This window comes from Stegodyphus dumicola, chromosome X1 (genome assembly GCF_044657685.1).
Source record: "Stegodyphus dumicola isolate Sdum_Otavi_A_Nest chromosome X1, ASM4465768v1".
Classification (NCBI taxonomy): Eukaryota; Metazoa; Arthropoda; class Arachnida; order Araneae; family Eresidae; genus Stegodyphus; species Stegodyphus dumicola.
Window position 1 is genome coordinate 251,851,694 of NC_140780.1, and position 24,892 is coordinate 251,876,585.

Sequence of the window (24,892 nt, forward strand, 5' to 3'; positions counted from 1 at the left end):
GGTTCGCGGGATTCGAACCTCGGACCGAACTACCAGTGTTCAGCGACTTTACCGCTCGGCCGCTTGTAGTCTACCTCGATTTACATATTATTGATTACAATTTTATCAAAGTTTACGACAAAAGAAGAGAATTTAATTTTTCAACACTAAAATTAACCAACTGGAAGAATTCATATATTTCTAAAAGAGTCATCCTTAACACAATTTATTCACAGCTACTCAGAATAAAAAGAATCTGCAATACTACAAAACACCTTCAAGGAGAAATACTATACTTCGTAACTATCTTAAAAAATAACAGCATTCCTCATAAAATAATTACAAATACTTTAAAAAAAGCTGGCATTAGCCTTACCAATTTTTAGATATTTTGAGTTAGTGATATTTTATGCTTAAAGCCCAATGGGACGGTATAAAGTGGATGGCTGATTCAGAGACTCTAATGTAAAAATGTACAGATAATTCTTGTCACTACATTTTCTTTCCTCCAAAAAAATTTTGGCACAACACTAACAGCTAACGGACAGTCTAATCGCATTGGCTACTGCCCATAGATATTGTTCCCCGCTACTTACGTCACACGACGAGTGGGATGGTGATAAAGGACACTGAGGAGAATTGCAACCCCTTTTTATCTTGTTCCACGATGGAGGACTCTACATAACCACAGGTCTGTTTTTTCAGTTTCTTTTACAAAAAAAATTTTTCTTGGTCTTAGCAAGACCCACTGTGTTTGTTTTCATTTAAATTTAATTTCAGTTTTCTAAAATTTATAAAGGTGTAATTATTTAAGCTAGCAGGTCCAGCACGTAAGTTATTGTATTTTTTGACTAACAGCAGACAGCTATTTATTTTTATTTTTCTTAATTCTTGTAAATCGGAATTGTTTTTAAGTTCTTTTAACACCTTAATGTGTCATTTTGTGCAGATGCGTCGGGAAATTGGAACAGAGAATTGAGACTAATAAATTTTCTAAGACAATTCGTCTATTTAATTAAAATTTGTAACGCAAAAGTTTCAATAATCTGTTTCGGCGAAACGCGTAATGGAGTTGGCTTAATTCGACGACCAGCTAGAAATTTCCCTTGAAAAGCCAGGTTGAACTTCAGATTAAGCTAATTTGTCATTTTCCACTTTGTATTTTTATATTTTTTTATATGTTATATTAGTTTTATGTTTTACTTGTACCATCAATTGTTTTTTCTATGTTTTAACTTAACTTTACACTTGTCACATCGATTGGTATATACTGTATTTTTTGCCATTACTAGTTTCCAAAGATTAGTGTTTTACTGTGTTTAATTTAACGTGTAGCATATTTTTCACCCTTCAATGACATTGTTTTTTTAAAAAAAATGTGTTGAACTTTTCTTGGAGCCACAGCTCCTGGTAACTTTTTGGCGAGCTTTCTACAATTTCTCTTATATATATATATATATATATATAATAATAGCAGGTAGAAACATTGCAGCGATCTTGCTAAAAAGCTACCAGGAGCTGTAGCTCCACGAAATATTTTAACGCAGTATTACAAAAATAAAAACTAAGTAGAAAATTGTCTGGAAAAACTGGAAAAAACTGTAAACACGCAAAAAAACTGCCAAAATTAATGCTGGAAGACTTGCTAATGCACGAAAAAATTAATCTGACCGTTGTGAAATGTGAAAAGTCAACTCGCATGAAAAATAGATCAACGGAAAAATATACAAGTAAAGTACATATAAAAAACATAGATTGAAAAAAGCCAATACATAAAAAGTAAAAATAAAAAATTAAAATAAAGACATAAATTGCAACTAAACAAAATACAATAATTATAAAGTGGAAAATGGTAAATTAACCTATTCATACTCTCAATTGGCTTTTCAAGGGAAAAAAACTGATTGTCGAACTAGGTTAAATACCATTACGTGTTTCCCGAAACAGACCATTGAAGCTCTTGTTTAAAGCGAAAAAATTTTTATAAAAGAACATTAGTATTCCCGAATATATCTTTTTTGGAATAAATCCTTTTTGGAGCCTCACTGCTCTGTTCCTTTTTCCCGACGCGTCCGCTGAAATACACATTAGGGTGTTAAAAGCAATTGCAACTCCGAGCAATGTAATATTAAAATCATAATAAAATAAAATAATTAGCAGTCTGCTATTAGTCAAAAATTACAACAACGTACGGGCTGGTCCTTTAAACCTTAAAGAAGATGGAACTTTTATAAAGAGAATGGTGCTGTAAACAAATAAAAATGCAATTAAATTTGTAAGAAAACAAAACGTCGCAGGGTCTTATTAGGAGCAAAAAAACACAGATAATAGAAATGAATAAACTGACCTGAGAGGTGCCGTCCTTTGCATCCGAAAAATTTTTTGGAAAAGGGTGCAAAACTCCTTCGTGCCCAAACCAACCTTCCTTATCATCTAGTGACGTAGCTAGGCGAAACAATAAAAACTGTATAGGCCAATGGGCTAAGATTGTGGTTTGTCGGGAATTCTTGTCCCCCCTTTTTTATAGAGGGTGTGACAGACGAGAAAAGACACGGAAAGAACTCAAAATGGCGTCAGTCAAGTTGTTAGAACAAAACTGTTGAAAATAAATGAAAATGGCTAACTCAGCTAAAATTACTTATTTTTGGCCACAAAAGAAAGAGTAAATTGGAAAAAAGTCTTTTGTTAATAAAAGTCGTCATTCTTCAAGCTAGAGGGCGGTCAAGCTACTATGAAAAATGAAAAGGCCCGATTTGTTAATAAAAGTAGAGTTTGGCCTTCTAAGTAATTTAAAACTATTACATAATAGTATTAAAGTATAGTGCCAAAATCTTTGGAGGAAAGAAAATGTATGTAGGAGAACAATCTGTACATTTATACAATTTTTACATTAGATAATCTGAATCAGCCATCCACTTTATGCCTTCCCGTGGGCTTTAAGCTTAAAATTTCATTATCCAAAATCAATTATCTAAAAATTGGTAAGGCTAATGCCAGCTTTTTTTAAGGTATTTCTAATTATTTTATGAGGAATTTGGTTATTTTTCAAAATTGTGTCGATGTAAAGTATTTCTTCTTGTAAGTGTTCTGTAGTATTACATATTCTTTTTATTCTAAGTAGCCGATATATATATATATATATATATATATTAAATTACAAGATTGATATTTTGTATGGCCTGATCCCTTTAATTATACTTATATAGGAAAAATTTATACTCAGTTAAAAACAAAATAAAATTTTAGAGCTGCTTGCTGTCTGCAGCTTGTAAAATAGCAGTATTTACAAAGAAGAATTTGATTACAATTGACTTCAAAGGACGGACTGGTGTTTAGCAAAACAAAATTTTATACCTGTATATTCTTGATTTAAGGCTATTGAGAGGAAAAGATTGTTGAATTGTAAGCGAAAGTTTGCTTTTGACGACTAAAATCGTTTTTCTATTTTATTGATTTTTTTCTTCATATACAGGAATTTAGCAGTTAGTTTCAACTTTCAAGCCCTCTTTTTGAGTGTTAAGAATCAGCCGTATCCTCTCAGTAATCAAAGTTCAAATAACTGCAGACTGGAGTTTTATTGGAAAACTGAAGAAGCATTTTTGATTAAAGACTGAAATTTATGCAAATAAAGTAATACTGTACATACCAAATTCATGAAATTTCATAATTTTTATGGAAAATGCTGTCGTTTTACGACTTTATGTGTAAAGTATTTTTCTGTCCCTCCTTTAAATTAATTTTATGTTATTTTTTGAAAAGGTGCCAAAAATTTTTCTAGTATAGAGATTTGTTGGGAAATCTCTTTTAGGCCAGATGTTTTTGCTGTCAGATCGTGTGGTGAAAAATGAACAAATCCTTTTGTTTGAGCAGAGAGTAAGAAACTATTGGATCATTTCATTACTTTCACTGTGTGTCACTTGGTGATTTATCACCATTTTACTGAATTTAAAATGGCTTTTAGTCTAGTAATGTTTGAGTTGGTAATTTACGAATTTCTTTGATTTTATTCAGGTATATTAACATATTGTGATGTTATTAATATTCCAATAATGTAGTAAAATTATATAAAAATGTAGTACATGTCTTCCCACTTTCTTTTAAAATATCTAATTTCCATGTTTGGCAATTTTTTTAGAACTGTTAGGGAAAATTTTTTCTGCCAACTTGGATATCTGATCCAAATGGGTGATAAAATGAGTAAAAATTAAAGTATTTCTTTTATTTCTAATGGTAAGTATACAGGACAACAGATGTCTTTAAAACAAGAAGAAATGAACATAAAGATGGAAATACTTTGGCTAATCTATCAACTTAAGTCTGGCAATCCAATGTCATTCACATAAAAACAGGAAGTAGAGCAGGCAGGAGGCAAGGTAGAAATGTCAAAATACTCTATAGAGTTGCATGAGGGACAAGCAGGGTCCAAGCATGAATGTGTTTCCAGAGACAGTCGTGGCCGGAAAATGGCCATAACAGTGTCACCGATTTATCATGAGGCCACTCAGGATGTCTTGAGAATATTATTGAACCAAGGCTTTAGTAGATTGGTAGGCCAGTTTCTGGTTATTTAGATGTAAAACAGAAGCCCTCTTTTTTCCAAAAAGTCAGCGGTCTCATTCCCTTTAATTCCGCAGTGGGCCGGGATCCACTACAGGACAATTGTTTTATTACAATCTGATAAACATGCCAAAAGACTGATGCAGTTGTTGATATCTTTTATACAGGATTGACTAGCAGGGCTAAACATTCCAGTCGGTTTCGTAGTTGAAGGGTCAATCGAATACCAGAGATTTCTCCTTTGAAAACTGGCATGCAAGCATCAACAGCAGAGTAAAATGAAAAGAGATCACAAAAAACACCAACTTCTGCATTGGCACAATCTTCCACCCTAGAACCATCTGTATATAGACCTTGAGCAAAACAGGGTAATGATTATTCATAGTTTCATATGTTACAGATCTTAGGATTTCATCACAGTCCTCTGCTTTTAACACATTCTGACTCAAGTCAAGGCAAACAGAAAATGTTTTGGCTTTGATGAGGCAGCGGGGTAATAAAGATTTCAGTATTCCAAAATTGATGTAAAGTTGAGAAATCGAATCAATGACCCCCCTTGAACAAACCTTTCTGAGTCTTTAGATTATGGTCAGTCTCAGTAGAGATATGATCCTACATGGTCAGACCAGGAGTTCTAATAATTTTCTTCCATAACAGCAGAGCATGTTCCTTAATAACTAGATTGAGAGGCCTGTTATTTGAGCATGACAATAAATAACAAATAGGGGTAGATTTCACTGCTTCAGTAATGAGACGCACGGCTTGGTTTTTGAAAATTTTCAAGGGAATCAATTATTTTCTTAGAAGCAGTAACAAGTGGTTCACAGCAGTAAGTTATGACAGGCAATATATATGCATTATAGATTTGATTTAAGATAGATCTGGAGTAACCCCATTTGGATCCAGCCAAAGTTCTTCAGAAATGACTGTCTTTTATATACCTGACTGATGACGTCTTAAATATGCAAATTCCATGAAAGTTTTTTGTCAGAAGTTACAACTAAATATTTGATCTTTTCTGACATTGGGATATTACAGTTTTTGTAAACTATCTGTGGATTGAAAGGCTGATGCAATGGAGAAAAAGACTGCAGAAATGTCTTAATGTAGGTTTACTTTCATGTTATTTTCCTCAGACCAGTTCTCTCAAATAATTTTTTTTTCTTTTTTTTCCAGTGGCTACGCAAAAAGTTACAAAGCACTAAAATTTTATAAACAGAGGTTACAAACAATAGAACTGAGAACAAAAAGACGAAATCATTGCCGAAATAGTGCTCTTGGCCTCTGTATCTCAACTTGTCTGTAAGACCACGAAAAACCCCACATCAAAGCAGGTGGTCCCTATCCATTTCTTCTCCAGAATCACAAAGTGGGCAAATAGGATTGCTTGAAATGTCTATGTGATGCAGGTGAGTGGCTATGTAATCATGTACTGTAGACAGATGGAAAGCCAGAACTGCATTGTGTCTTCGACTATCAGGAATAAGAGGACTTATCATTCTCCAACTTTTTAAGGCTCTACAAGTCTGAAGATATCTTAGGATATTAGACACAAATAAACTTTTTAAAAACAGTTTAAACCCTCCATTAAGAGATGGCTGTATTAGATTGTAGTAAGCTGGCACCTCTTTTTGCAATACCCTAATACAGCCATTATTTACTGGAGGATTAAACTGTTTTTAAGCTGACTTGAAATTGATGAAGATGGCACATAAAATATGCATATTCTCAAGAGCATCCTTGGTAGACTGACTAAGGAGGGAAGCTTGATGGTTGGTACATCTGAATCTTCGGAATCCAGCTTGCTTCTCTTTGAGAATGCCTCTTGTCTCCAAAAAACAATTTAATCTATTAATAATAACATTTACAATGGCCTTACAGAAGTTACTTATCAGGGAGATTGGTCTATAGTTCTGGACATCCCTTGGGTCTTTATCTTTTTTGTCAATCGGGATAACTGTAGATTTACACCAAAGGGAGGGAAGACAGCCTGAAGTCCAAATTTTGTTGAAGAACAAAAGAATCGGTTCAAAAGCTCCAGGGCCCAAGTGCATGAGGAATTCAGTGAATACATTGTTCTCACCTGGGAACTTGCATATTTTGAGGCTGTTGAGTGAACTCTTCAATTCAGATGAGCTAATGGGAACGTTGAAAATGGACACACTGATATCTGTTGAGAACCCTAACTTTGCTAAAATTTTATTGTGTTTCTTTATTTACTTATTTGTACTGATATTGCAATAAAAATAAATAATATGGAAAATAATATTGTATGTTAATATATAGTGATTTAATGTTCCAGGATTTTGGAATTGGAAACTTCTCTGAATGCTACAGAACAGCTGTTGAAAAAAGTGCAACAAAAGTTGTCAGAAACTGATCATAATTTACAGGTTAGTGAATTATGTGAATGTATGTTTTTTAACTAGCTCTGTGAAACTTATAACCAAGTTTACTTTAAATAGGGAGATTATATTATTATAAGTATGTATGAAATGAGATACACAAATGAATCTGTGAAATCAGAAAGGGTAATCTATAAAATTTTTAAAACGTAAGATTTCTTATAAGTTAGGTACATAAAAAAGTAAGGACTTGGTGTGTGGAAAAAAAAACAAACAAAATGATAGATCTCATGTTTACAGGGTTCGTAGCGGTCCTTACAAGTGCTTAAAAGTCCTTATATTTGAAAATAAAATATAAAGGCCCTTATAGATGCTTGCTTTTTCTTTAAAGCCCTTATTTTTTGTTTCTAGTGCTTATTTTTTGCTCTTAGTGCTTTTTTAATGAATGCGCATTCCCCCCCCTACCAAAGCCCAAACTAAATAAACAACTTTTCTTTCTTATATGGAACGTCAAATGGTGAATCATACTCCTGGAAATAGCTTAGCTTTTCCCCCTTTATCTGCATTAACGTAACCTATTGTGCGCTCGAGAGTACAGACAGGTGCACGTCGTTCTATTGCTCAAAGAATTGCGAAAACCATAGAAAATTCTGGTACATTCAGTATTCTTTTTCTCCCACCCAAATACTACACACGTTTGAATTTCTGTCAAGATTTTAATAATTTGCATTCTCGTTCCGCGTGGACAGTTCATATTCGTGTTTATTATGATCGTTATGCTTATATTATGAGCATATGTATGAATATTTATAATATAGTTGCAGTAGCTGTTGAAGTGTACATAAACTTCCAAAAATAGGTGTATTTTTACACAGATTAGCTTTCTGAGGAATAATATTCGAAATGGCTTAAGGAAAGTAATTGAATAGTGAGAATAATTTATTTATTTATTTTTTTGCCAATACCAATACATTATACAGTATGGAGGTTGGGAGGTTCTCCCCTTTCTCCGCAAAATCTCTAATATTTAGGCAGCAGACCCCCCCTTTTTTTTTTTTTTTTTTTGTCACTGTTCAATCGGGATTGAATAGGACTAAAAGTTTTGCGGTCTACCCAACCCAAGCGAAGAATGATTCTATTCGGAAAATTTAACGCAGTCTGTTCAAAATTAGAATCAAAAACACCCCAGATTAGTAAGTCTCTTTCTTTTCCTTTATTTAGTTCTTTATTCTCCGAATACTGGCAGCTGTTGATTCCGATTGCATAATATGACGTATGGAAGAATTACGCCGCACGTATTGCACAATAATGTTTGCGGTATTTTGCAGAGATAATTAATTTTGATGTTCAGTCTGAGATTTATTTATGAACACTTAAAAGAGTTTTACTGTGCTTTCTAAGCAGAATATTTCTCAGTTCCGTTGGTCTATTTTTATATGATGCACATATCGAAATGTCAAAATCATTTATTTAGCCCTGAAATCTAAAGAACGGCTACAATCTCCGCCTCCTCTTTTTCCACTTGCGCTCGACTATACGAAATATTCGGCAATTTCCGAGTATGCGGGTTAGTTAAGCTTTTACTGTTAAAGGATGACTGCATGAAGCAATTTCCCGTCTCCTGATTAAAGAAATGTTCCTCTTTTTTACTTAAATTACTTTGCTTGGAATATACTATGTTAAGGGAAAACTGTTATGCTATGAAAATTTAGAAAATGTTCAGAATTTTGATTTAAGTTAAATTATTTAAATATTAATATGAGTGGAAAAATTAATTGTATTTATTATTAGGTGCCAAGCGAATACAATTAATATGGCTTATTATTATATATTTTGAACTGAAATTTCATCATTAAATCTTGGAATATAGTTTAGTTCTGCATAGTTTTTTTTCTCTCATTGTAAACTAATTCTGTAAATTGAACTGTCATTTAAATTAAAAAAAAAATAGGTTAATTGTTTTCCATGGTTGAGGTAATTAATGCTCATTCTCTTAATAAATATTGCATTGCTCATATTTTAGATTGCAAGTCTAATTTTTCTTTTAAGGTTATGCAGTTGTGTATAATGTAATTAGACAGGTGCTTATTTTTTTTTCTTAAAATGTGCTTGAAAAGTGCTTATACGTGCTTATTTTTTTAACTAAAATGTGGCTACGAACCCTGGTTTAGAACTGCTTGAAAAATGCTTATAATGATCTTGTTTTATCTTTTTTTGAGAATGAGGAATAATATGTTTCTCCATTAAGGGAAAAAAAAAATCTGGTATGGAAAATGCACGTCAATATTTTTACTTCGAGAAATGATGGTTTGGTTTGGTTTATTTAATTATGGCAAAGCAAAATTATGGCTATCTGCCTAAGGGGATGGATGCCTTCGTGGAGGACTTTGGCTCGTATAAATTGTAAGGGAAGGGAAATTGGCTCGTATACAAGTTACACATCGAGAGATGATGGAGAAAGTGACTTAAATCACTGGACATATCCCATTTTATTGAATGCTTGATCATACCTTATTGTAATACTGTTGGCTTATTCACATTTAGAGTGCATAAGACTATTGTAATGGGAGATTTTTATGTTTGTTCTAGCTTTTGGGAATATTAGATCTATATTGCATCTGGGAAAGAATTGCAACAATTCACTGATACAAGGCAGATTCATTTTGTAGATGATAAAATATACTCAAGCTTCTTAAACTGCAATGGTTTGTCTGATAATCCAGATTTAGTATTGGTTTTGTTTAGTGCATGATTTACATTTACAGATCTTGAAAGATCCAGATTTTTGTCACCTATGTTATGAAGCATAAGAAATGTAAGAACACTTGGAAGGAATCCTATCAAGAAATTCTGCAGATGTAGAATTTCAAAAAAGCGAGATGGAAATATTTTTGTAATTTTCCCAAGAGTAATTGGAGAAATTTCAGATTAGTGTTACATCTATTTCAGTAGTAGTGTTGGGTTCATACTGTCCTTGAAAGTCCTTAGGTTTTTTGGAATCGATTTTTGGTCCTTAAAAGTCCTTAATTTTGGCCAAAATCGGCAGAATTTTAATCATCTGAAATTTTTGTCCTGTTTTTATGACTGCTATTTTGAGTGTGAATTATCATTTTAGAGGAATATTTTTGATGATTCACTGGCAAATATGATTATCTTCTGAATGGGTTCATGGGTTATATTTTATTCCTATTTTTAATGTAAAGGGTATGATACTGGAGTTTCTGAGCAAGGAGTCAAAAAAAGCATTTCAAAATTGTTTCATTTTTTTCTAATGAAGAGCTCTTTAACACATTCCGCTTTTGGGGATGTGAATTCTTTTATTAAACGGCTCTAAATTTGTCACCTTATCAACATGTTGCCGACTTTTAACATAAATTTCTATAGAAAATTTTTAATTCCAAGATCTAGGCATTTTTTGACAATTTTTTTTAAACATTGTAATGTTGCTAAATTTCATTAAAATAATTTTAATATATTGTAATTATATTTAAAAAATAACATTAAAATAAAACATTTTTATTTTTTTGCTGTCATATTATAAAGTGACATTATTTTCCATTTTGGCAACTTATACAGTGTTTTGAATCTGAGAAACAAAGTAATAAATGCTATAAAGCATAGTTTACAGAACAGTACATAGCAAAAGCAGACTAGCTGTGTAATTAATTAAAAATTTCTTTTAATTTTTTCGTGGTAAGAATTTTTCCCATGTAATATTCTCAGAATATTCAGCAGTTTTCTCCATAAAATTAATTTTACACTTTTTCCACTGATATTTTTTCAAAAATACTTCTGGCCTTTTTTATGTTACAGAATTGGTAGGGCTAATTTTTCTTTAGGATTTTAAACATTGCAATTTGGAAAATTTAGAATGATTTGAAGGCAAAATTTAGATCCACAATTCTAGAAGGCTCCAGAAAATGCGACAGAATGAAAAATGTGTTCATTGTATCATTACATAATGGATATATTTTTCCGAAAATTTGTGATGAATTTCATACATTTTGGAGAATTTTTGGAAGGACAATGAAAACATGATCTTTGAATGTTGTACTTCTGATACTAGAAGTATGTTATCTTCCCTTTATTTAGACATAAGTATGGAAAATATCAAAAATGTTTCTAATCTTTTTGCGTGGACAGGCATTTAAAAGAATTTTTCTATTAATAAAGAAATTGAAAACTGACAATTTAAAAGATTCACCTTGTATGTCTCGATGAATCATACATCCGTGTAATTCAATTTCTGTGGATCTTAAATTCTGCTCCCTGTGCCTAAATTCTAAAAATTTTGCCATTCTAGATTTTGTTGCTCAGTTTGCCGTAAAATTCTAAAAATTCTGCCGCATCGTCTCTGAAACCAGCTCTTACCATACATCATTTCATATTTATGCTGAATGTTCAGCTGTTTCTTTACATTCTAAATGCATCTAGTTTTTTAGAATAACCGGAATCAATTAATTCCAAAAATTCTAAAGTGAAGAGAAAACTTATTAAAGTAACAAACTGAATACATAAAGAGGAAGAAAATTATTTTTCGAAGATCTTTACAGTTATTATTGTGTAAATTAATCAGTTGTTTATAATTTTAGCCTTTACTATAAGTTCCCCTTTCTGTTCCTCACCAAAATGCAAATCAGATAGTTTCTAAACTAAGGTTTTTGAATTGTAAAACAGAGAGTTTTTGCCCTCCACTTGGATGTTGCCTTAGGTCCTGACAGCCCTGATAAATTTTAATTATTCATCTTTGCGATATCGCTGCTAACCTTTGGATTTGTTATGACAATAGAGTTACTGAGTCAGCCTAGATTAAAATTAAATTGTGTAGTTTTGTTTGAATTTAACTGTTCCTGTTGAATTCCATCACCACAAGCTGTAGTTGAATTTGTAAACATAAGAACGTGCCTGTGTGTTCTAAGTTCTTTTTAAATAAATGGTTCATTTAAGTCTTTATTCAGACATAGCAATAATTTGCTTCATGTCTATCAGAGGTTTTGGACTACTTAACTTTTACCAGATGAAGTAAAACCTCGTTAGGATTAAGAGATTGACAAGCTAAGAGATAAAGCACACATAAACTTGTCAGAACATTGGTTTATGTACTGAAACAGATTTCTAATTGTTAGAAAAGATATTTAAAGAGAAGTTATTATAAATGAAGCAAAATGTCTGGGATGGCTTTAAATTAAAAAGATGAGTAAATATTTTGTTGTGTGTTTTTGCTACAAAGCATAAATGTTTTGTAGCTTTTAATGGGGAATTATCCTATTACTGTTTAAGAATCAATGAATGTCATAAATCGCATGCATTTTAAACTGTGAAATGATATTAGATTGTGATTTTAATAGTGCTTCTTTAACGAATGTTTTTGAAAAATAAAGAAAATGTAATAGTAGTCATGTAAATCTATAACATCTAAGGTTTTGAAGCTGAGGATGGTGGTTCGGTAAAACCATCGAGGCTGGTCCTGTGAAAGTTTTGTAAATGTAACGCTGATTATTGTTGTTTGACTTCTGAATTAGTATTTATTCGGCGTGTTATTGTGTCTTAATCTAAATTTATTTAACTACCTAATTTAGTTATTTGTAACTAACTGCTCACCTTTAAAGGTTATCTTTGCATATTAAAACAATTTATATTGCCTTTCATCAATCTTTACTGTGGTCACAAGATACAGTGACAAAATGTAAAAATTAATGTAAAACTTATTCTTTGCATCTAGTAAGACTTAAAATAATACAAATCAACTTGTCACCTCTGATCATTAGTAGCTTATTGGAACCTTAAAATATATTAACTGAGTGTCAATTCCAGAAACTCTGCATGAAGCTGCAACACTAACTGTGTCAGACAGACGAAGCACAACAAACTTTCAAAACCTGCCAACCATGCCTACATCAGGCTTTCAACAGATCCCTTGCTAGGCAAGCAGCAACACTGGCAGAGCAGCCTTCTGTTAAGAATCATGCTGATTATGATTTTATTTCTCATTTTAACCTATGCCATTTGACATAAAAATCTACGTGCTATTTACTAAACCTCTAGACTAAGTACGTGGCAAAATGAGGCATAAAAGAAAAAAAATCAACATAAAGCTAACTGTTAGTAAAATGTAAATAAAATGTCCCTAATCTTTCAAATATGTCCAATTACTATACGTGTAAAATATTTAATGCTACATAAAAAAATTTTATAAAGTGGATTTTATTTTCAGATTTGTTTTATAGTTATGTTTATTAAATTATGTTTAATTAGAATGCATATTACTTATGAATCTTTTTTATACTTAGAGTGTTATTACAAAAGTGAAGTTCAGACATAAGATTGAATTTTATTGAATTATTCAGCTCCCATTTGCTGATAGGTCCTTAATTTTTTTCATTAATGGTCCTTAATAGTCCTTAAAAGTACTTAATTCCCTTGTGCAGAAATGTGTACGAACCTTGTGTTTAAAAGTTAAGATAACATTGGATGTTGCTAAACAATCTATTAAACATTGCTGAAGCCTAGTGATACATACCTTTATAGAATGAACATTTGAAAGCCTCTAAATGGAAAATGAGGCTATGCAAGAATGGCTGAAAGAGCAAAAATGTTTTGACTTTAAAAAAAGTTGATGTTTTGACTTAGTGAGAGACCTCAGGTGTGAAATAAACAAGTAAGCATAAATATACATTGATGATAGCCAGTAGGAATGAAGAAGTCTGATCTAATATATGCATTCAGCCGAGGACAATGATACTGCAGATATTTTTCCAAAATGTTACTTTGCCAATTGAGAAAGACTGATCTTTTAAAAACTGAGAAAAAGCATATTAAGAAATAAATAAAACATGCAATAATGTAGATACTGATCCCCTTTTCTTTCAGACTATGTGCTTAGTGAAACAGGACAAGGGAGAGTCCTGACCTTAAAGTATTCAGAGGAGCTCTTAAGATATCTTGGACTTAATGCAACTGAAGCCCTACTGAATTTCTTTAACAAAATATTATCATCTAAAATCACTACAGAATAGAACCAACTTAAATATTTTACACTGAATGTAATTTTTAAAATAAAGCAGACAAATAAATATGGAGTCTTTTTTTGTAAATTTTGATTTTCTTAATATTTTTATTATTTTACATTTTTAATAATTTCTACATGTCCTCATACTAGGTATCGTCTGATATTGAAAATTCTGGAATTGCTAAAGTCTTGATGAGTCTGGATTTTGGACTTTGTACACTATTTAAATTATATTTAATAAAGATAAATAATGAAGCATTTGCACAGGATTTACTATGCTGTAATAATGCCTTTATTTAAACCATGTAGTTGTCATCTTTTGCTGTGAGCCTTCTGTTACAATTCTAAGTCTACAAATCTGATGTCAACCTTCCCTAAATTTTTCCCCCAATGGCAGGCACTTGCCTATAACAGCATTGGCCATTACTGAGGTCAGAAGTTGTGGCAATTTTATTGTGGAGGCGCCTAATATCCTGTGAAAGGACAGACAATTTTATGTCCATGATTTTTCTAGAATTCGAGCCTGGGCCCTTTGGTTATTGCAGTCAGGCTCCCTTAACCACTGTACAGTCTGAATGGTGCCTTCCCTAAAATTGTTAAATTCTGTTTTCACTGAGAACATTTTCCAAATTATAGTGCAGCAGAGAATTTAAATTAGGAAAAAAAAAGTAGAACACAATCAAGGTCATATCAATATTCAAAACGTTTCTAAAGAACAACTCTTTAGAACAATTTTTTTTGCTTTGTCACAATATGAAACAGCCAATCACCTCAGATCATTTTGTGTTACCAGGCAAAGGGGAAACTACTTTTCCATTCCAAATTATGGTTGATGATGCGGAATTTGCTAATAGCTGATTGTTTTTTTTTTGTTTTTTTTTAAATGAACACCTTGAAATTTTTTTGCAAAAGAAAGTTAAAAATCATGCATCGTTCTTTCACTGTTAGAGCAGGTAGAAAAGTTGTTTGAAACTTATGTTCATCTGAAATAAATGGTTGTTTGATACCAGTCTTGGGAATTTCTAGTAATAATAGTAATTTTGAAATGTAGTTTTCCTACTGAATAAGTAATTATTAAAATTATTATGAGTTTCTGGGCAATATTTGATTTGCTGAGATTTGATAGTTAATTGAATTGTAATTTCTAGATGCCATTTTACTTGTTGATTGCTTTCTAGAAAGAATTGGCAAAATTGCAAGTTTTTATCTTTTAACTGTAATAGTCACAATATTTAGGTAGCTGTTTGATTTTAATGCTTTCTTTCTTCGTATTTCATTTACCTTTTACATGTAATAGTCACATTTAATACAGTTAGTTTTTTCCCTGTTTATTTTCATAATTTCAGATGCTTCTAATGTCTCTCTCTCTCTCTCTTTTTTTTTTAGTTCATCAAAGATGAATATGATGCCTTACTGATTACATATTCTAGTGTAGAGGAAAAGAAACAAAAGCTAGAGAAAGAGAACCAAGAACTTATTACTCGTTTAATTGAAGTAAAAGCTGAAGATGCAGACAGATTGAATGCAGAAACAGAGTTAATTCAAAGGTAATTGAAAGTTGTAACTTAACATTTTGTAAAATTTAAGAAATTAACTTATACATTTTCCCTTGAAACTACTATGCTGTAAATTTTATTACTGATTGCTTGAAAGTTCTCTTGAGTAACATTTAATTAATGAGAATGTGTTACATCACACAGATATGCACCATGTCTATTAAAGTCCTTACAGAGCCTTTATTATTGTTGGTCCTAGATGTACACTTCCAGTTTTAAAAATGCTTTGAATGATGCAAGTATACATTATGTTGAATTTTTAGATTTTAAAAAAGTCAATTTTGTAAAATTCATGAAGTCAACTATTTGTTTCTCATGAATTAAATGTTGTGTATATAGATTTAGTTCATCTTGCATCCAGTAAATTTCTAGCCTTTCCATGTATGTCTCCTCATAAATAAAACTGTGAAAGAAGCACATGGGGATCTTTTTTCGTTTAAAAATAATAAGAGAATTGCAGAGACTTGACAGCATGCAAACCTGAGAGTAACAGTGATTAGCTAAGAAACGAGTTTTCTTGTCGTTCCTCGTAGAAAATTTTCTGCAAAATTCTGTATTATTGCAGAAATTTTACAACTGTTTCTTTCATTGCTGACAAATTCCAGAAGCTCATATATTAAAACTAAGTTTAAGGTAAAAATTATTGTGATTTGTTTTTGGAACTTGAAATGCTACAAAAAAAAAAGAAGCATGCAAAAATGGTGGCGTTGCTTGACTGAAAAATTGTTATGAGCATACCCCTTAATTGTCAGTTTTTCACATTCTGAAAATTTGGTGACTTCTTCTAAAGTGGTTGCATTAATACATAAGTACTCATCTGTTTTCCTGGAATAACCACATCCTTGAATTTTTATATTTTAATTTATTATCTACAATTTCTCTTTTCTATGTCAAGAAGTTTTTTTGCAATTGAGTGAATTTATTCATAATTAAAGTACTTTGGAAATGTTATTTAAGAAGTACATACAGTTTATATTAATGTGAGCCAAGCATGAAATTTCCTTATCAAAGAGCTGTCCTTCCAAAATTATTTGTCGTTACATCACACAGATATGCACCATGTCTATTAAAGTCCTTACAGAGCCTTTATTATTGTTGGTCCTAGATGTACACTTCCAGTTTTAAAAATGCTTTTAATGATGCAAGTATACATTATGTTGAATTTTTAGGTTTTAAAAAAGTCAATTTTGTAAAATTCATGAAGTCAACTATTTGTATTGTTTCTTGTTCCTTGTAGTTATATGAAGAAACTTTTATACTCGTCATAAAAATTCAGTCAAAAAGTTTGACTGCAATACGATAAAAATTAACTGACGGATTTAGTTTTGAGCATTGTGGTGTCATTTTGACTTTCAGGTAAGGGGTTCGTTAGTAAGTAAATTAAGAGTAATTTGAGGCTGATATTTTTCCTTTAAATGCCATTCTATGTATACTTTTGTGATTTACTAGTGTGTAACATTCCTCAGTTTACAAGTTAGTTACTAGTTTACAAGTTAGCTATGTGTCCGTGCACATGCAAAGCATGCCAGTGTTTTCTAGAGCACTAAATCTGTGATATTTTGCACATAAGATCCCTTTTTTGAAAAAAATGTATATCTGTCAGTACCTTTGAAGACTGCATACAAAGCACTTAATCTGTGAACATCAGAAACATTTTTTCTAAAACCGATTTTTATTTATGTTCAAATGCAAACATTTCATTCCTTGATTTGGTTACAACCTTAGTATGGATATCTGACATTGAAAGTAAATATCTTGGGAAATTTTTGCCAAACAAGAGTCACATTAAAAAAAAAATTTATAATGAGTATAAAATTTTTTTGAATGTAATAACTATAGGTTTTGAATTATAAGTCCGTATAAAAAGTTAGATTCTGAAATTTTTGTGATTTCAAATTGTAAAAAAGATGAGTATTGATATCATTTAAAACATTTTTGTTATAAAAAAAATATACATTTTCACCCAACAGATATGAAAATGAAGGCTGCATAAGGACTTTTGTGGAGATGGTGAATGCCATATTTCCACTCTAGCCAGGTTCTGAAAATTTGTGTATTATTTGTGTAATTTCTCCTTTACTCAATGCGTTCAGAACGTTCAGAGAACGAGGTATCTTAAATTTTAAAATGGATTCATCTGCGTAGTGATTGTTTTCATCTTTCTAACAAAGACAAAGGCCTTACAAATTACCAGTAAAGGTTTTACTGAAACCTTTCCCTTCTGACTGTTGAACTTTATGCCAGCATAATACAAGAACTGACCAGTCAGTGAAGCAAACACAAACTGGCATTCAGTCTGTGATTTTGCCGAGTCAGTTGTACGTGCATCTTCCTTTTTTCATTCATGGATAATTTGAGACCTTAAGATAAGCAGAGAATGATGATCAGATCATTAACTGTGAGAAAACAGACTGAACAGTGTCGAAGATAATAGGCCCTTTCGGCAGATAGCCCTCGTGTGCTTTGCCATAATTAAATAATCCAATCCAATCCAATCCTTACTTTAAAAAATTTCATTCATATTTACTGGACAAAAGTGTTCTTTTCAAATGAAAGAAGGCTTGATTTTTGGATATAGAAATCAAGTTTCAGATTCATAATGGTTAGTGTAAAAAAATTCAAAGAAGTAGCTTTTTTTTTCCCCTCATTTTTCATAGGGCACAACTGAAATATTTATAGAAAACTTAAGACAATCCAATATTTCTAAAACTCAGCAGAGATGGTTGAAAAAGTTCACTTTTCTGTAATAGAAGGGTAGCCAATCCACTGGGGTGTTAGTATGTTGGCCAAGAAACCCCACTATTGTGATTATATATAATACATTATATGTGGCACATAGGATGCACATGCTTAGAACTAAGTCTTTGCCCAATAAATACAGTCCTCAGATGTAGAATTTCAACACCAAGAAGGAATGCGCATAGTGCCATGCAAATTGCAGGAGCGAGAGTTGTGAGATGGATATCCAAATGATAAAAGTTGCATATGCATTGAATCGTGGTACGCATATGTGGGCTATAAAGGTCAGCTACTTTCTGTTCTCATAAACAGCATCTGAGACTTCAGAAGTATAGACGATGCCTCTGAGAGGTCGTTGAGCTCAATACCGTCAGTTAACGACTGGGGAACGTGATCATATTATCGAACTCTATGAACTTGGTTTGTCGCTGCGCACAGTAGCCACTCGTGTTAGGCACAATGTGAGTACCGTCCAATGTTGCGTCACATAATGGATTCAGGAAGGTGTACGTGCATGCACAGGTACATCAGCGTATTCGACGGTCAACTATCGGAGACTTTTTCTCCACATCACATCACATCCAAAGCCCATTGCGTCAAGCAGCAGGTGGATATGTGTCCACCCAAACTATACGCAACAGATTGCATGAAGTACACGTACGTTCACGGGTACCAGCCACAGGGGTACAACAAACTGCTAAAAACAAGACTAGATGCCTGGTGGGTGTCAGTGTCATAGTGCGTGTACTATCGAATGACATCAGGTTTTATTTACAGATGAATCTCGTTTGTGTCTGTGGAGGAATGGCGGCCATCAATGGATATGGCGGCAACCTGAAGAATGCCTCAAACTCTAGATGATCTACATGTGGCTTGGCAAAGGCTACCTCAAGCAACCATCAATAAGCTCATTGATAGCATGCCTTGCCAGATTGCGTCCTCTATCGTTGCCCGCACACATTAGATACTGAATAAATTGGTTTATAATGATTTTATGTCTCTGTTTTTTTAATCATTTGCATGTCCGTCTCACAACTCTTGATCCTGCAATTTTCATGATGCTACAAGCTTTCTTTCTTAGTGTTGCAGTTTCACTTTTGAGGAGTGTATGTACCCCAAATACTGAAATCAGAGTAGGTGACTGAACAAGACTGTAAAATTTCTAACAATGAATGGTTCACTTTATTGAAAAAAATATATCTGCTGTAATTCATTCAACTTCCAGTTTCCTCAGTTGGGAATACTGACCTGTAATCCCCATTCTGTGAATGAGAGAATTATCTCTATTGCAAATTTCCTCTGAAAATAAAAAGAAACTTGTTTTGTTATATTTTCTCAGAAAGAAGAAACCCCCTTACATTTCAAGAAGGGGAACCCTGTTGTTGTACAGAAAACATAATCTCCTTGTTTTGTAGAAAGGGGAATCTAATTTGGATGAAAAAATTCCATATCTGTAATCTAGAGTAAAACAAAGTTAGTAATCTGGACATCCATTATCTAGAATTATCTATAATCTGGACCTCAAAGTCACCAACTTACACATGCACATAATGCGTTTACGCATGCGCGTTTGATGCGCACATCCCCTACTCCTGTACGTAAAGCCAGTAAAGCGTTTACACATGAGCACCTCCGATAGTGAAGAAAGTGACAGAGAGGTTATTGAAAATGAAAAAATTTGATTGACAAGTTAGTCGGTATTGTCGACACAGCAATTACAGGGCTTCAACAGTGCAACTTTGTAATTGAACAAGAAATCATGTCTGTTTATAGAATTAAAGAGAGAGTATAAGCACAAAAAACGAAGCAACAGAAACAACTTACATTGAAAGAAATGTTTAATAAAGTAAACAAATAAATATTAAGCTTTTTTTTGTAAATTTTGATACCCTTTAGATCATAATTGTTCTGTATTTCATAAATTACGATTTCATATTTTTAAGTGTATAATTTCTGCATGCCATCTTACCAGATTTAAATTGATGATCTATAATCCGGAAAAACCCCTAATCCGGAATCGCCGAAGTCCTGACGAGTCCGGATTAAGGACTTTGTACTGTAGTTACGTCTCGTATTTTATCTTCAAAGGAACTGAATTTTTTTATTAGTCCATGCATTATCATAACATGGGGATGTGTTGATAGTGTTGAGACAGCTGTTGAGTATCTTATTGCATTTAGGAATTATTGGATATTTCTGATAAATAACTTGAAATTTGTCAACTTCCTCGTGATGAAACTGATGGTACTGCTAAAAAAGAGGACACTAATGACAGTATTCTTAATCCTGTTGTGCTTTCTAATGTTTTTGGGCACATTGGCATTATTAACGGATTGGTAATTAGCCAAAACAGTTTTGAAGAACAAGTTACAAAGCCGACTTTGAATGAAAAAGAATTTGTTTCTTCTAAAGTAAAAAAAAATAGTCTTGTTTTCTAGATATAAAAGGAAATCTGTTTAATAAGGGCATTGAAAGTGAACCAACACAGAAAATTGACGGTACATTTCTAGAATTGATAGAACTAGATTGATTATGATGAACTGAACAAAAATAACGTTCAGTTTGAATTATTTTGCAAAAACATGTTGCACTGATGAATTAATAGTTCCATATTATAATTACCATTCTTTTAAAAGTTCATTCAGAAAGAAAAATTGCTCCAGATTCAAAGTTTGGAGGATTTATACTGTGAATGGTTATCCATATGGAATGGAAATTTTTTGTAGGAAAACACTTAAACAGCTCTTGGTACTAGGGTTATCAGTGATCTTCTGTCAATTATTACTAACTCTCTTCAAGCTGAAATATTTTTTTTTTTTTTTTTTTTGCTTATGATTTGATAAGGAATTCGCAAATTGGAACATAAAAGCCACAAGTACCATTCAAGAACATTTAATCCAAAACTGTTCGCTGTTGGTTTCTAAAGAGAGAAGAAAAGTGCAGGAGGAGGTATATTTGATTACAAATATGACAGTTCGGTATTTCTACACTGTTGGGATGATAATTCTATAATGATTGTTTCTTCAAATTATTGCTCTCATCTTCCAATTTAGTTAACAGAAAGATACTCTCATAGAAAGAAAAAAGTGTGTATGCTACACCAAATTTTATTCATAAACATAATTCAGGAAGGGGGAGTTAATGTGTTAGATAGAATCTTGAGTAGCTACTGCCCCCAACTTTGCAATAAGATGTCGTAATAGAATTTATTTGCAAATACGTTAAATATGGCTCTTATGCGTGGATGGCTCTTATATGCAGCAATTTGCGCAGAAATAAGCAGCTCACTCACCTAGAGCTCCATTGAAATTATTATTGGTCTTTTACAAACTGCAGCAAGACAGAGGAAATCTCATTTTATATAAAAAATTCACCACAGTATATCACAGCGGAAGAGTGATGATCATTACATCATGGCAAACAGTGTACCATGGAATATAGTTACAAAGTAAAACTTTATGCAGTAGGGAAAAAAAAGAAAATTTTCAGCTGAATTCATAATATCCATGTTTAAATTTAAAAATAAATCTCTCATGATTTTTTTTACTAATCCATTTTTTCGTATAGTGAGCTTAATCTGAAGTGGCTAATGTTCCCATTGGGAGCATCATAAAAATCATATATAAAAAATCCCTTTTCCCAATTTTGATTATTGATACCTTTAAACTAAAGCATTGGGAGGTGAAATAAGCAAACAAGTAATTAAATATAAACATGGATCTCAGCTGCCTTTAAAAGATTTAGCATTAAAAGAGCTTTAAAGGCTTGAAAGTTTAGCATTGAGTTTTTTTATGTTTGTATAAATGGTTCTAGTATGCTACAGTTTCTAAATTGATAAATTTTCAACCTGATTTTCTGAATAGTTATGTACCCACTCAAATTAAAAAAAAATTAATCTGTTAAATTTGATTATTACTTGTACAGTTGAACCCCAATTATTCTAGTTGTGATTAAGTGAGATTCTGTCTTATCTGAACCCAGTGGAATAAATTAAAGTCATTTTAAAATAACCTCACTCAAAAGGTAAACAATCTGTAGACTTAGGTTATAGTAATAATTTGAACCGGAAAGGTAAGAAGTTCATTATTGGCACATTTGAGCTTGGCAGCTTGATTTTTACGTGCTTTGAGTGAAAATCAGTTGGTTTTTAGTTTTTGCACCAGAGCCAGAGCTAGTTGTGCAACAAGGGAACAACATGGGTGACTTTGGCCTTTTTTGTATGTGTTCTAGTGATTGTTGAACAATGACTGGTAGAAGAAAATGTATTTTTTATCGCAAGAGCTGACTGCTATTAACAGGCTAGTTTGTGGTGAAACAATTAAAAAGGTAGCTAGTATTTTTCTGGAAATAAACTGTTGCAAAACAATGCAATTTAGTACCAATAAAGATAAGCATTTTATTCCAACATATGTATAAGATCTTTGTCTGATTTTATGAAAACTTGATCTTGAATAAGCCAGATTAGTTTTTGTGAAGAATGTGAAGTTATGTGCTTTTTTGTTCTGGCCTGCTAGTTTTATGTATTCAGTTATAGGAGATAACTGAAATTTAAAATGTATACCATATTTACTTCCCTAATATTTGCACTTTTTCTTGCCAATTTTTCAGTGTGAAAGTCTAAGTGCAACTATTATGCAGAGAAATCTACTACACAGAATTGGGACACACTATAATGCTAAAACATTGCTGGTCTAAAAAATATGTTATAATAATATTAGTAACTAACCAAAAGTTTCCAGATTATGTGCTGTTTATTAAATAGTCTTTTCGTCAGTTGCATACGAGATGTTTTTTATTTTTAGGGGCTTTGTCCCTGAAGGACTGTTGTTTTCGTTTTGCAATTTTGCGTTGAAAACTTTTCATATTATTGCCATCAAATACTATCACTCTGTATTATATTTGAAGAAATTAATAATGAAGAATCTGCATAAATGTATGTATGTTTCTGGCATTGTGATAAAACCATGCTACCTAGAGCCATCCAATTTTGAATGATATAATCCTACTGCAAATATGAGCATCTGAAAGCCCAAATTTGAAATTTGTTTTATTATTGATTTCATATTTTGTAAAACTTTAACAAATTTTTGATTAGCAAACTCAACAATTTAAAAATGAACAATGGCAACACTCTACCGGGGGGGACCTTTTTATCTCCAGTGTGCAAACCTGTGTATCAGAAATTCTAAAGATATGCTCATTTTAAAATTATTTTGCGACATTGCTGTTGAACTGAATTTTATGGTTTAAGTGAACATGATATTTAATAAATAAAGGTAATACACAATACTTTAAAAAAATGTCCCTTTGGGCGGAATTTAAAATCTGAAACCTTTCAGTTTTTTATATTTATATGCTAATATTTTTATAGACATAAAATTCACAAATAATCTTTGTAAAAATTTTGACAAAAAATTCTAATAGCATAACACATAATTCATAGTAAATCACTGAAGGTATCAGTATCACTTATGTAATGTGAATCGTTGTTTGAAGAATGTCCATCATTCCATAAAATGTCACCTTTGCTTCCATCCAAAGCGTTGGAGATAGCCATCTTCTTAAAATGTTTCTGAAATTATATTGCTTGTTATTGAAGTCCAGCTTTGTAACATTCAGCTACACATTAGTTCCAGGGATGAATGACTTTTCCACTGGGAGTTTTTTCTTTTGTTCACATTGGCCATCCAATCTTCATATACTTATCTTATATTTTCCTTAAGTGGTTTGTTAACTAATACGCCACACGGCTGCAGAATAGATGTAAGTCCTCCAGGAATTATGGCAAGATCTGTTTTGCCTTCTGAAAGTTCCCTCTTCACATCATCAGAAAGATGTCCTTGGAAGCTATTGAGTTCTAGCATAGCTGGTTTTTTTTTCAGCAGTGCTTCAGATCTTTTGTCCCTTTTTTCATCCATCCAACCCTTTTCTTGAAATTGCACATGGATTCAATGAGAATTTAACACCTTTAGTAACAGTTTTTCTTTTAAAAATAGCAAATTGAGATAGCTTATTGTTATCTGCTGTAATACTCAGCATTACAACGTAGCGTGTTTTTTTATATCCACTTGTGCTCACTGAAACACTTGAAGCACCTTTTTCTGCAACAGCTATGTTGCATGGCATGTCAAAATACACTGGTCAAAATAGACTGGTGTCTGATCAGCATTTCCAAGTCTGAATGGGACATAATCCATTTTTTGGCAAAGGTAGGCAACGTACTTCTGAAAAAGTAGAATTTTGTCCGTAAAGTCTGGTGGCAGTTTCAGGCAGACACTTCTTTTTCTTCTGATTGTTAAGTCATTATGCTGCATAAATGTGCATAATCATCTATGACTAGTTTTGAACTTTTCTTTTGGAACATTTGGCTGTATTGCAATTTCCTTTTCTCTTCTTTGCAGCATTTCGCTTGAAACCAACAATTTATAATGCACAAACATAAGAGAGAAGTTCATTTTCTGTAATCGTGAGAATTTCGTGCTTTGGTCCTGTTAATGCTTGCCTATTTTCATTTGTTTCTTGTAGAGATTGTGTGGATTTTTTCCAGTCCATTATTAATTTTTCACTTACATTCCATTCTGTTTCAGCAGCTCTGTTTCCATTCTCTTCAGCATATACAATAATCTTCAGTTTAAATCCTGCCATGTAACTGTAGTTATTCTTTCTAAACTTTCCCATATTCAGGCAAAAAAATAAGACGTCCAAAA

General features: G+C 32.2%; 1 protein-coding gene across 5 annotated transcripts in view; it reads left to right on the plus strand.

The window, feature by feature from the left end:
• The window catches only part of LOC118191561 (autophagy-related protein 16-1-like), a 237,963-nt gene that overhangs the window by 59,396 nt on the left and 153,675 nt on the right, over positions 1 to 24,892 (plus strand). For all 5 annotated transcript variants that reach the window (XR_015038466.1, XM_085807477.1, XM_085807479.1 and 2 more), the window contains exons 5-6: positions 6,839 to 6,929; positions 15,277 to 15,437. Coding sequence is in view for 4 of the 5 variants with exons in the window: in XM_085807477.1 (XP_085663603.1) it covers positions 6,839 to 6,929; positions 15,277 to 15,437 (252 nt within the window). In the remaining variant the exon portion in view is untranslated. The remainder of the gene's footprint in view (positions 1 to 6,838; positions 6,930 to 15,276; positions 15,438 to 24,892) is intronic.